The sequence below is a fragment of the Acanthochromis polyacanthus genome, chromosome 3 (genome assembly GCF_021347895.1).
Source record: "Acanthochromis polyacanthus isolate Apoly-LR-REF ecotype Palm Island chromosome 3, KAUST_Apoly_ChrSc, whole genome shotgun sequence".
NCBI lineage: Eukaryota > Metazoa > Chordata > Actinopteri > Pomacentridae > Acanthochromis > Acanthochromis polyacanthus.
In genome coordinates, this window is record NC_067115.1 from 33789181 (window position 1) to 33803697 (window position 14517).

Below are 14517 nucleotides of genomic sequence, written 5' to 3' on the forward strand. Positions count from 1 at the left end.
CTGCAAGCGACTGCACTTTGGCACAAACAGTCATTCATAACCTTTCTGCTAAATTAATTTGGGTACAGTCAATGAGACCTGCATATGCACAGGACATTTTACCCCGTTGCTTATTTTATATTAATGCCAGGTTCCTATTGGCATCCCTCAAATTGCTCAAACATTGCTGCTATCCCCAAGATCATTTTGCTTTGATTTGCATAAACCATGTGTTTAGAAGAAACGGGGAGAGCAGGAGGAGATTGAGGATTTGTCATGTTGAGGACTGGTTGCTGGAGCGCTGGCTCTTTGTCAAACGGTGGCAGCGATCGCGTCGATGGGCTCTCCAGACTCAAATTAAAATGAAACAGGACCAAATACCTTCCCACTGAAATTGTTTGGCATGATTAAGTCTTGCCGAGGTTATTTTCTACATGTGCATTAATGCCGATCCTTCCCACTCCAATGAGGTGTACAGGACACCATCTACACGTGTGTATGTTAATTCACCCCAGCTAATGTTGTTTACAAGATTTACCAGAGGTAACGCTAGGGTCACAGACAAGGCAACATTTCCATCTTATCCCCTCAAATGAAGGTGTAATTTTGCCCATCGGCACTATTAATCACAGAATCAGGCCATTTAATTTGTCTATTTTTAATTCAAACTTAAATGCAACATTATATCAGATCCGTAATGAAAAAAAGTCTAATGAAAACCATTCATATGGTGAAAGCGGATTAAAACTAGAAATCAATCTCGGCTTGCATGCGTGCTGAGGAATTGAAACAAAGACCTTGTACATTCCCATCCTTTGGTTTTATCACTCTTGTGTTAACTCCCTTTTCACCGAATTTGCCGCCAACATGCTCTCGCTCTCTCATTACCACGACAACACAAGCACCTACCACTCCTCCCAATTAACTCCAATTTATCCAAGAGCTTTCAAAAAGTGATTTGGAAAAAAAACAAAACAGAGAGTGATATTGCATCTCTGCAACATCACCAGCTTGTGAGGATCAAAGTACTCCCATGGGTGGACGGCAAAAGGCTGCAGACTCCCCACAATGCAGCGCAGCCGAATGAAATAATGCAAATCGAGGCCTAATTACCACCAGCTTAGTGTGAGGCTTCCAATTAGCAGCAATTATACTCAGTGTAAATCCACCAACAAAAGCCAGACGATTACACACTAATTATATCAGATTTCATGGGAGGTAAAAAAAAAAGGGCTGCATTAGGAAGGCAGTAAATATTGACCAAAGATATAACTGTTAAATATGCTGAGAAAAGAAAAGTATCTTTTTTCTTATAATTCTAGAACAGCTTCACATTTTGCCATTAAAGAAATATCCGAATATCAAATACATCCTAAATTGTTTCTGTGCACTTCCACTGCGACAGCACTGAAGTGGTACCATCTGTATTTTTGATAAAGAGCCACATTTTTCCTGTGATTTTGACAACATGCATTTAAGGCCATTTATCACCACTACTGCGCTGTAATGAGGGCATCCACTGGACTGGGGTTGCATAATTCTGCCATTACTGGCCCATTGTAATAATCTTCTGACCTCTAGCTTTCAGAGCTGATCTTGAATGCTGTGACAAATCTGAACGCGTACCCACGTTTCCAACACACCCCGAAAGAAAAACACGGGGGAGAAGCTCAAGGTCAGCTGAGATTGGGAGTCAGAGAGGTGTTTTTTCACTTTAAAGCTTCCCATTTATAACGCAAACATGGAGCCATATTTAACCTTACACCTGAGATGCCAAAACCAACTAAGAGGTCTGATATTGAAATTGTAAAGGAAAAAAAAAACAAAAGCATTTTGAGACATTTAATTTAAAACTTTTAGATTTCATAAATTTGGGTGTAGTTTATAATTTTCAAACTGCACAAAGCAGATCGTCTTTGCTCGCCCTTGCTGGTACTTTACTGTACAGCAAACAAAACATCCATGAACTCTTTTCGTTCCTGTCTGTATACATGCTTGCTGTGTTTCTTGAACCGCGAGGCTCGACAATCTCATCTAGGACTGTCTGCTATTCATGAGCACCTCCTCCCCTCTCTCCATCATACGGCCGTGCCCATTACAGCACTGATAGTTCACTGTGTGTGTGTGTGTGTGTGTGTGTGTGTGTGTGTGTGTGTGTGTGTGTGTGTGTGTGTGTGTGTGTGTGTGTGTGTGTGTGTGTGTGTGTGTGTGTGTAGGTGTGTAGGTGTGTAGGTGTGTGTGTGTGTGTAGGTGTGTGTGTGTGTGTGTGTAGGTGTGTGTGTGTGTGTAGGTGTGTGTAGGTGTGTGTGTGTAGGTGTGTGTGTGTGTGTGTGTCTGTGTCTGTCTCTGTGTGTGTGTGTGTGTGTGTGTAGGTGTGTGTGTGTGTGTGTGTGTGTAGGTGTGTGTGTGTGTGTGTGTGTGTGTGTGTGTGTGTGTGTGTGTGTGTGTGTGTGTGTGTGTAGGTGTGTGTGTGTGTGCCACGTCAAAAGCAGTAATAAACAGAAGTCTAATTATAATGGCTCTCTTCCCTTGACAAAACGCAAAAAATAGTAATAAAATCTACAATGAAGACTTTTTATTACAAATATATGCATTTTGCATATTTTTTTGTGTTGGTTAGCATTAGATTGTACCTACCAAAGTGGATGCATCAAAGTATACTGGCTATTTCTTCAAAAAGCCGACTACAATAACAACAAGCCTGCTCTTTTTTTGTATTTTCTCCTCAAGTCTCAACTGTTCAATGAGGAATAACATGCTTTCAGTCCTTTTATCCATCATCAGTATCATTTTGTAAGATCACAGAGCTTGCATATGGAACTCCTCTGGTCTGATCCTCTAAAGGAGCTGCTGAACTTGAACTCAGACGCAGGAGAAGGAAACGAGAAAGGAAAAAGCCGAGGATCTACGAGCAGAAGACGATCCTCAGTCTCTACGACGCTATATTCTCTATAGTGTTGGTGTTTTATGTGTCCCTTTTTCTTGCTTTCATTGCACAAGAAAGCGCTGGATTCTAAAGATAAAGGCTTTTTTTTTTGGCAAATGTTGAAAGTAGCAAAATAAATGACCTGCTGGTCCTGTGGTGTAATTACAGTGGCTGGAAGCATACCAATCTATCAAGAGGAAGAGGAGGGGGGGCTGACACGCTGCAAAGGGGTTAGTCAAAGGAGATAGCCTTTGACTAACTACTGGCCCCGGACAATCGATACTCTGCAGATATTGCATCCAGGGAGAAAGGGAGGGAAGAAAAAAAAAGGCCCTAAAAACTTCCCAAATGGCTTTTCATTCAGATATTGATCAGCACCCTTTTATCGTGACCTTGCTCCACCAAGGCCATATACTTTCTTAAGGGTATATGAAACTCATAAATCTGAGAGTTGCTACAGAATCCTGCCTTAGCTTTGAGCAGCCAGGCACGGAGGTACGACGGTGTAATTGGTCTTTCTGGGATGGCGGCCTTCTTTCATTCTTCATAACTAGCATTCCATTACATTTCCGAGCTGCCAGGAGGAGGAAGGACAATACCGATGGAGCAAAATCCAAGAAAAGGCTTTAAAAGATGTAAATCGGCTAAACCGAAAACCTCTCGTCGATCTTCACTTCCAGTTTAGATGACATGCTTTAGGGAATTGTGTTTTGTGTGTCTGAGAAGTAAAAAAGCATTTAAAAAAAAGGCTGTGGAAACACAATCCCCACAATGATAATTACAAGAACCAATTTTAACTTTCCTCTTTGCTGTGATTTTAAATGATCCGCAAAGCGGAATTTTTTTTGAGTCTCCGTCTACGCTGCAACACTTAACCATGCTAACATATGGACATCATCAGCTGTTAATATGTTTCGCCATGACACTTTGTTACTATTCCTTACAGGCCCAGCCACTGTACTGTATATACAGTCGAGGTAAATGTTATCATTAAGGCCATATTCTAATTCATATCCATGCGCCAGACTGCACGGTGGGGCCCTCGTGGCACGTTATTTTATGTAACTGATGGAACGCACGTCTGTCAAACTTGAACAGTCTCCCCAGAGATTTAGAGAACATCCTTTTTGTTCAATGTAACTTTTCTGCTGAGATGTCACAGCGCGTGATTAATGAAGTGGAGGGTTTTATGTTAAACCCGTTTAAGGACTTCGGTCTGCGTGATACGGAGAGTCTCGTTTACAGAGACGAGCATAACTGAGGACCGGCTCGTATTGCTCGGTGTAGTATGTTTATGCTATATGTTTATGACTGTATCGAGGCAGATGGATGATCGCGAAGTCGAGCTCCGGCTAATTGGTTTTGAAGTAGCCGGGACCTGGACGAAAGGAAACAACTGTCTCTGCCTCGGATGGGACGGGAGCTGCAGCTGCCGGAGCTCAGTACATCGGGTCGTGTTTGTGTTTAGACTGCAAGTATTTATAAGCAAACCAAAAAGCTATTACCAGCTAAAAATTACCAGTTAAATTCTAAACAAAGTGACGGACTTTGTTAAGAGTAAATCAATGCAGTCTCATTTTAGAGATAATGTACTTTAGGTACAATTTAACAGCCAACCTGACCTTTGACTGTAAAACTGATGAAACAAAATGAATCTTATTAGAATAAAAACAACAACTATTTGCTCCATAAGAAGGTAAGGTGTAAAAATAGTGTAAATTAGGAAATGGCATTAATAAATCAGTAAAAAAAAGAAAACCTCAATCTAGAAAGAATGAAGACGAAGCTGCAGTGTTTATTCTATTTCCAAACAAAAGCAACAAAGGAAATGTGATGGAGAGATTAGTCAGCAGCTGCAGATTTTTCCATCCAGCAAACAAGACACGCTCTCAACATTTTACATACAGATTTGCACAATCGCTCATCGCTACGGCTCAGTGTATATCGTAGCGGGAGGAAAGGATGTCGTAGAAAAATGCTCCCGTCTTGTCTTTGTCTCCATCTCAACTTTTGATCCTTCAGTAACAAATATCTCCCGCTCTCATCCTCGGTTCCATCCTTCTCCCCCTCTCTCTGTGTCTTCCTGCCCCTCTCGTGTCACGCATTTCCGAGAGTCAGTGTATTTTAAACTGTTATGTTCTTGTTTCCTATGGTTATGATCTCCATTGACATGCCGGAGTCCCATTTCCTTTTTCAGCCCTGCGTCCACAGTACCAGCAGCGGCCCTAATGTACAGTGTGTCCACAGCACATACACGCAAGGCAGCGCAGACGTTGTGCAGACCTCGGCGTTAACACATGCATTACATTCAGTATTATGTATCATAATTGTGATTTAAGTCTGGAATGAAAGCATACAAGTAGAGATTAATCTGGCTGCCGCGGCTTCTCATGCAATCATTTATTTTAAAAAAAAAAGTACAATGTGAATATCCTCACTGTAGTAAGCACAGGCCCATATGTTCAGAGTGGATTTGGGAGGCTGTAATGTGGAAGAGGGGGAACGAGCAGCGGTGCCAAGGTCAAGTCAGTTCAACAACAAAAAAAGAGGAAAAAAAGAATAATCAGCTTCTTCTTATGAGTGATAGGGATAAATTGACTTAGAATGTGTTATTTAAACTGAGAGATTTGTATTTTGTGATCTTCTGAAGTTGAATCTGATGGTAGTTGGGGAGTTGTTTGCTTCTGTCACCGTGAAGATGACGCTGTAAAGCAAATCAGACCAAACCACATCATGCCAATGCCAAACCAACCGATCAGCTGGAATTTAGAGTCTTACATTCTGCTTAAACAACACTTGTAATAACAAGTATAGCTTATCTAGTGAAGAATATTTAAATTTGAAAATGTTGAACAAAGCTTTCCCGTAAAGCACAATTAATCACTTGCTGGTTTCAAATTTTAAAATATGAGAATTAACTTCTTTTTTTTTTTTAAATACATTTGGACACTGTGCTAGCGGTCAGACAAAGCATAAACGGTATTTGAGGATTAGTAATGATTGTTTTTCACCACGTTGTTTCATTTCATGGAATAAAGGATATCATGATAAAGCTGATGAAAACAATGAAGTAATTAAAACCATCATGTTTAGCTAAGATGATGAGCTGAATAATACAAAGTACAGAAAATATATAACAGCAATTTTGAAAATGTTTTCATTAAGTCATTATCAAGCAAAACTGGCAATTATTCATTATTTATAGGTTTTTTCTGCTGCTTGGTTATAAATTAAATACCTTTGAAATTAGGAATATTCAAATATCAAAGTAATCCGAAGAAGCCAAATTTTGAGGACAGATTAACCATAAAACTAGTTAACAGATTAATTGATAACATAAGCTGCAACTTCACTAAGCAGCAGAGGTTAGTGGTAGTGAATAAAGGATGTGTAGAAACTATATATGGATTTAAAAAACAGAACAAGCACTGCTGGCTGCCTCAGGTTATGCATCAAATAGAACGTATAGAAAATGTAGAACATTTTCCTATTTATATTGAATTTATTTCTATGACTTGCATTATCCATATGTGAAGATGTTATTACAAAATCTATTAAAAACAATCAAGCGATGTGACAAACCCTCTGCAGTATTTGGTACAGACACCTTTTGATGCCATTTATTGTGACATTAGCTGAAAAGAAGGAAAAAATCCTTTCTGAGACTTAGCTGTGAGTGTTCTGCTGCGGCTTCCTTTCCTCAATAGTGCACTGGTGAAATGACGTAGCACAAGATAAAATAGTAATGCTAATATCAATAGTTTGTCCATTACAGGTCAGCTAACTGTCCAGTGGAACAGTTACAAAGCTGTTGGTTTTCGATCTCACAAGGCCGATCAATACGAGGGCATACTGTTTCAATTTTGCCGGTATTGATTTTCTCTATAACACTCCAACCCTAAAGCATTTGTCTTTCTGAAGGAAGGAAGATTTGATTTACTGAAGAAAAATTGGAGTGCACATCACAAAGATTTTTTGCTGGGCGGGAGTGTGACATGCCAAAAGATGGATGTCCCTTGGCTGGGAAGCCTCTAGCCCAGGGGCGTCCATTAGAGCAGCGGTGCTGCAGAAAATGAGCTGCTTATATGAGGAAGGAGGAGCACAGGGAGAGGAGTGGGTGCTGGAGGTGTGTGTGTTTTGAGAGGCTGTTGGAGTAAACTGGAAATAAAAAAGGACGCTGATGCAAGCTTGCTTCTGCAACGTGAATAATGTTTGCATTTGCCCCAAAGAGACTGGCTACATCAGTAGACTGTCAACAACAGTTCTGACTAAAGAAATGTGCACATTTCTTCTATGTCACACTCCAACCTTTTCTCAGCTGCAGCCACCTTCCTTTTACTTTCCCTGCTTCCTGCATCCAGAGTGAATTTCCATGGTACATTAGTCAGCCTATTAGAATGCAATAAAGAGAAGGTATGAGAGGGAAAAGAGGAGAGCAGTGTCTGTCCCCAGAGACGGTGAGTTGGCGTTCTCCATCATCTGCCCTCATCTCCCCTCTCTGTCTGTCGACTTTGTCTAGGTGTCATATACATGAAAGATGATTCCTGACCCAAATAAACACCACGGCAGGCTGGATGCTCAGTGGACCCAAGCTCAGAAAAAAATAGGAGAGAGAAAAAAATGATATCTGCTAGTAGTTTCATTTGTGGCCGTCTTGCTAGCCATTCATTTACTTCTTTCCTCTCTTAAAAAGACAGCCGACTGGCATGGTGCACACCTGGGTCTCAAGGTGTGAGACAAAAATGCATGGATGAACAGGTAGTCACCCTGTCTGACTGGCTGAGGATCTGTCTATGTCCTGACACTACATGACAGACAAGGGCACAAAAATGATAGACACTGCTTTTGTCTGGTGCAAGGAATCCTCATTGGACACTCAGCGCTACAACTGAGGCAGAGTGTGAAACAAGAGAGAGCAAAGGATAAGGAGTGAGGGGGGAAAAGGGAGAAGAAATTGAATGTTGTGAAAGAGAAGCAGAACGAGAGAGAGAGAGAGAGAGAGAGAGAGAACCACAGACAGAGGAAAGACGAAGCAGGGGAATGGAAAAGGGAAAATCACCTAACACCTCTTTCCTCCAGAGGCCAGGGCCGCTGTAAGCTGGATATTAAGACACAAATTGCATTCAGGCAGGTCACACTGTGTCAAAAGATATTAGATGCCTGCCGTGAGGAAACAACAATTCCCATCAGCTTGTGAGAAAATAATATTTTCATTTTCAGGCCCTTTATTGAATGGAAACTTTGGGGAATACGTTTTTATGGTGTGCGAGCGGGCAGACTTGGGTTTTACACCCATGCAACAAAAGGACATAATCACAGCTACATATTGTCTTTGTGTTCCTGGATTTCATTTTTAACAGCTGGAAAAAGGGTTTCATTGTGTGTATCCGTTGTTCTCCTCCCGGCCTTATTTACAGGCAGGGATGTTGCTGCGCCACATGTTTGGTGTATGTGTGGAATCAGGGAGAGAACATTTCTTGCATTAGGATGCCTGCAGGTATACAGGTGTGCAGGAGTTGTTTTCCACCTTTTCCTTTTACTTGTTCGGTTTCCCAGATTCGCAGCACCAGATGTTTCTCCCATGCCCGCATTCCATGGGCTCTGGTGCGAAGCTGCACCACCTGACCTTCACAGTAATTGACCAAAAATATTGATGTAATGGCACAAGACTGATTGTGATTTATTAAAAGAGCGGTGCACTCCAAGGCCCAGTGCCAGTGGCTCCCTGCGCCCATCGACAGCCATTAGGAAAACCATCAATAGCACAACAGCATAAAGGGCCGGTAATGGGGGACGTTTCTGGCCAGGGCTCATGGAGCACAATATCCATAGTAAATGGCATCGCTTTGTGTGAGTACACATGGAGACTGACAGAATGGAGAAAGGAGATTGGATCAAGGGAGGAAAAATATGAAAAATAACACACCCACCACATCTTGATATGAGAGAGAAACAAATGAAAAAAAAGGAAAACAAAGGGGCCAGAGATAGACTCTTGATCCAACAGCAGACTAACCCTCGCCAGATGAGTCTCTGGAGAGTCGGTTCAGCCTAACAAGCGTGAGCCAGCAGCCGTCTCTCCGGCTCACCATTACACACTACCTGCACAAACAGCCATCATTAGGGAATAGCTGCATTGGATTCTGCTGCCTATTTGGCGAAACAAACACACAGGATAAGGCTCCCTCTGTTCTTAATGGGAGCTGAGCTGTTCAAATGGCTTTCATCTCTCTCCCAAGTCAATGCATCATTCAACCCACAGCTGACATTTTCACCTTTACAAATCTAATTTAATCAAAGTCGTGAGTATTGGGAGATGAGAAAGATAATGATGAGATTAAAACCATTACAGTGATTTGAATAATTTTCAAGGCTGGGGAAATTACATGCTATGAACGCGGCTCATAAACAAAACAAAACCGGTGCATCGTCTTGATTAAAGTCATTTCTACATAATGTTAAGCAACACAGTCACTTATCGCTCCGTTTAAATTATTCTGGCATGTGGGGAACAGAACACAACTATGATAAAACACTAAATCAAATGGTAGTTTCTCATTTTTAATTTTAAATGACACTGAAAGAATGAATTAATGTGCTTATACTGTAAAATATATTTTGTGTATGCAGGATTAGGATTTTTTCCTCATAACAATGAATTCTATATTATCCGATAATGGCTTATAGGGCTTAATAATGCTCTATTTCGGTCTTGGTTTTACCTTATGGAAGAGTTTCCCCAGGCTCCATGTTTGTCCGTCAGGATGTTGACTATCTTCTGGATCAGCTGCGTGGCTGTCACATTGTCGCGGTACTTGGCCGCTCGGATCAAGTGGTCGCACATTTTCTCCTCATCTCGCTTCTCTGCCGCGTACTGAGCGCAATTAGACTGCAAAAGAGATGGAAAAACACATTATACATTCTGCAACCAACGGTCATGAGTGTGCATGTTGCAAATTCATATATAAATGTGCCAAAGGAGTGAATTTTAAGTTCTAACTCGTGTTAGCATCGAACAAAAACAGGTGTGGAGGAAGGAACAACACATATGCTGTATAGCACAACAGTGTTTTCACATATAGAAACTCTGTGACTAGAACCAAATGAAAAGCATAGGGTCATTTCTGTCCTCGTGTCATGGTGATTAATAACAGTGGACATGTATTTTCTAATGCCCTCCAGCGCACAAAAATCACACGATACCTGCAATGCATGGGGAGGACATTATTCTCTGTCTGAATTTGTTATCAGAATGGGCCTTTGAACTCTGCAGCGACGCGGAAACTAAAACACCTTCTGAAAATAACAGCCATAATTTGAAACAGTGTTTTGATTTCCAATCTCAGCCTCACAACCAATTTATTTTGCACGGACATTTTGCACTCGTGGCTTACTTTGAAAGAGGCGTTTCAAAACGACGTTCTTTTTGACGATGAGCACAAAGAAAAGGACGAATAAAAAACATGTGCTATGGAGGCAAGGTACAGTACACATGCCACGCGAATTGCTGCATTTATGTTGTGGATACAGAATCATTAGATTATAAATGCAGCATTGGCAGAGTACCGCTGTCACCTCCAACTACAGTCATACAGTAACTGTTCACCCAAAATATAGCTGGAAAAAATACGACGCTCTTTCCCAAAGTTACCAGTAAAGCGCTTTATAATGGGCCCTCCTCTTCAATTTGACCGACAACATTTCATATCTGACAGAAAATCTATCGGTATAAATCACATTAGAGGGGCTTTTCTGCAGGCTGCTGGGCCTTAATTATCAATCTATGTCTCTTTATGTGGCTTTAAAGTGGGCCCTGACCTTCCAGCGAGCTGACCCGGGAAAAAGGAAAGCAAAGGGAGTGTGAAAGAAGGATCATTGGACAAATGTTTGAAATTTTAGACAAAAAGAATGCTTTGCTGGATGCATGTGCATGTGTGTGTGTTGGATGTCCATTAATCTTGATCAGGGAAGGTAAAGTCATGCACACGAGGGAAATAGAGGAAAGCCAGACTGAGAAAAGTGACTCGAAGGATCCAAGAATTCTTACATCTAATATCAAGTTATTGCAGAAGATACTATCTGCTACATATCAAACACAAAGCAGTGAGACAGAGAGACATTTTCCAAAAAATGCTCAAGTTTTCTCCACAATTACAAGCATGATCCATTTTCACTAAATAAATGCTTATGTGGACTTCCATCATTTAAACAGACAGCAAGCAGCAGGCCTGTAAAGAGTCCGTTTCCATCTGCCTCTGTCTGAGACATGTGAAGTCTGCAGTACTAATCAACGGTGCTGGGTTCAAACTCATAACCATAAACAAACACTTCACCACCTGTGTGTTGAGCCTGCCCAAACACCCAAACCCTCCATGCCGTAATGGGCTTTTCTTAAATCCAAAGCCAAAGTCGGCCGCGGGAGAAAAGGCCAAATTCACAGACTCACCCCTAAAATAACAACCAAAAAAGCTGCACATATAAGTAGTGCCATTAAAACCCAACGTTTGGGTTCGCTTGTAAGTGGAAAAGACAAGTAACTGTTAATTCCGGGGGTCATTCCACTGATGTGAAGTCAGAGAATATGCCAAGGTATTATGAAGGACTTGCTATGTTATTACGAAGGTTAAAGCGAATAAAGTAAATCTCCCTGTTGGCAACGTCCTGTATTCACTTGCATACGGGTCCACTGACAGGATAAAGGATAGGAGCTAAAAATGGACATTTGGAGTATTTTTGAAACAAACTGTTCTTTCATTCCTTTCAAGGAATGCTGAGGAAACATAAGAAGTGAATTAAAAAGTTTCTGTTTCCATTTCAATTAGAAACATGCCTCTTTTGGAGTGACTGAAGCAGTCAGCGTGCATATTTTGATCAGAAAATAGCCAGAAAAAGAGACAAGCGGTTCTATTTTCCAAGTTGAAAACATACAGCTGGGTAGAAGAAAAAAAGGACTGTGCTTTGCTAGCTTCCTAGCAAGACAGCCACCAGGGCACAACTTGCTGGCAGTGAGAGCGTTATGACTTGCGACACTGTAATCATGGGCAGCACCTTCCATTACATGGCCTGGCTGACAGGGTCGGGCAACGTGGGCGCTGGCTCCGCCTGAGGAGACAGCTGGGTGAAGACGAAATGATAATGGCTGGCATTAATCGAGTCAATTACACCGAGTCGTGTCTCCCACAATCCATCCACAGTTCAAATAAATAACTATGGATGTGTGTTGGGAGTTTAGGGGGGGAAATGGGCCGCGAGAGGAGTGACTAGAACAGCAATCATCTCTAGAATCACCATAATGGCAGAAAATAGCAACACGCAGAGACAAAACATTAAAACACATGCATTCTAATCGTAACTGGGCCTCATTTTAAACCAGAGAACACCACGCAAGCATGCTTTCTGCGCTAAAAATTGCTGTTGTGGTCATCGCTGCAACCCACTCGTATTTTTGCCATGATGATGATTCTACAAATAACAAGCAGGGGAAGCAAGGAGGAGAGTTTCACAGTTGTGTACCAGTGTCTAAATGCTGTAGTTGGTGTCAGATGATGCGTCCCCTCCTCCTCTCCCTCAGTGGGTTGAGAGGGTTAACCAGTATAATAGGCTGGAAAATGGAGGCTCATTACAAGATATCAGCCCTATGTTTATCAATTAGAGTGACAGAGAAAGGTCTAGCGGTGTTGCCATGCCACGGTGAGCCTTCAGCACAGCCCACCTGACAACACCAGGGTCTCAGGGTTCTGTCGGAGAACAGGAGGAAGAAACAAAACCAGAAGAGATGTTATTAAAGCGCTTGATTTGCAATCTCTTGACATTGGTGGCACATCAGGGCTACACGCTCGCCAAGGCTGGGCTATCGCTCTACGAGAATCTCCAATTTCTCACATCCGTCGACAAGCACTCCCTGAGGGTTTCATTTACAAACGGGCAGAGAAACTGTCCAGAGGAAGGCGAGACATCAGACTTGTCCTTGTCTGGTATCTGAGAATGCAAATACACTACAAATAAATTCCTCCTGGAACACAATGGAGGTCTAGGGAGACAAGAGGACGAAATGAGAAAGGAGGATGGGGGTCGCTAAACAAAAGTAGATGCTGAACCAGTCCACCAATTGGTTTCAGAGAGATTCTCTTGCACTTGATCCCTTGCCCTCGAGTTTTCAAATTGCAACATAAAATGTCACCAGGGGAATTCAGACAATGGGCCAGGGAAGAAACGAGTGAAAGGAAGAGGAGGGGGAGAAAAATGAGGGCTTAAAAGTACAATGGCGAACAAAAGTCACCAAATGACAATGCCTGACAGCCACTTCAATTCTGAAATGATGCTCCTGTCATGCCGTGCTCCCAAGTATTGATTTTTTTCCCCCTTTTCTCTTGGTGTGCCAGAGGAAAAAAAATAATCTAATCCAGTTGAAACAGATCCCTGCTGCTGGCATCAGCCCACTGCTAGCGGCCATCAAGGTTAACGCAGGCGCAACACTTATCAAAGTATCTCCTCCCTCTCCTCCCCCAGCTCCTCCCTTCACACTGTCTGTGGCTGATCTTTAATGGACTGGTCACCATGCTTGGCTGGCAGCCTCTTCATCTTTCCTACCCAGAAATCTCTCGTCTCCGCAAAACCGCGCCCTCCTTTTGCCACATCAGTCTGCACCGCTGCCATCTTTTGCACGATGACTTCGGCTCGGCTTCAAGGTCACGTCACATGAAGAATCGTACGTGTTAAAACGTCTTCTGGAGATGACAAATAGTCAAATGAAGGTAGGACGCAACCAGGTGAAAAATACATCCCCTGAATTGGCCGATGCCTGAAATTATGAACACAGTGTAGCTGCACAGATTTCAGGCTCATTGTGAAAACAAATCTCTATGAAAAACAAGAATTTAAAGCAGGAACAGGTTTAGTTTTCTCCCATACAACAGTATCTAAAAGGCACACAAGAGCATTGTGCACCGCTCATCACTACTTTTATCCACCATTGTAAGCTCTCAGGAGTGCCACCAAATGAAAGAAAAAAAAATCAAGAGAACATTCTTCCAGTGACTAAAGGGACTGTGTCAGAATGAAACAAAGGAATCTGTGGAGTAAAGTCATATTTCGGGGTTAGCTGGTCACACATAATGATGGGAGCTGCAGAGGAGGTATCTGGGGACTTCATTATGTTGACAAGACAGCAGGACTGAGACTACTGTTCTCTAACCATCCTCTGGACCCCGCTCCTCCTTTTCCATCTCCTCGTGTCTTGACTGAAGCAGTCCACCTCGTACAGTGACAAAAATAAGCGCCCACCAAAAGAAGACAGAGCAACGCCAAAACATGCCAACTTATATGCTCTATGTTTTGACAATAATGTCAGATTATCTCCTAAGAGAACTATTGTAGTCCAGTTTTTGTTCTCACACTATGTGAATTTTGTCACTTGCCTTTCTCAAAGCACCCCTGTCCTCATGGTGCCACAAAAATAGGCATGTTTCTGTTTTTTCTCTCATTCTCTTGACAACAGATTTGCCCATAATGAGATGCTCGGGCATCCAGCCCTGCTGACATACCACATTACAGCTGCGACAAGTACATGACAGCAAGCTACAGTTGGTGGCAGCTATCAGTTTGAGTACTGG

The 14517-nt window shown here is 42.1% G+C and overlaps 1 protein-coding gene across 1 annotated transcript in view; it reads right to left on the reverse strand.

Annotated features, from left to right (window-relative positions):
* Window positions 1–14517, reverse strand: part of lrba (LPS responsive beige-like anchor protein) — a 204036-nt gene that overhangs the window by 90629 nt on the left and 98890 nt on the right. The window contains 1 exon segment of the mRNA XM_051945532.1: window positions 9628–9794. Coding sequence (XP_051801492.1) covers window positions 9628–9794 — 167 coding nt within the window.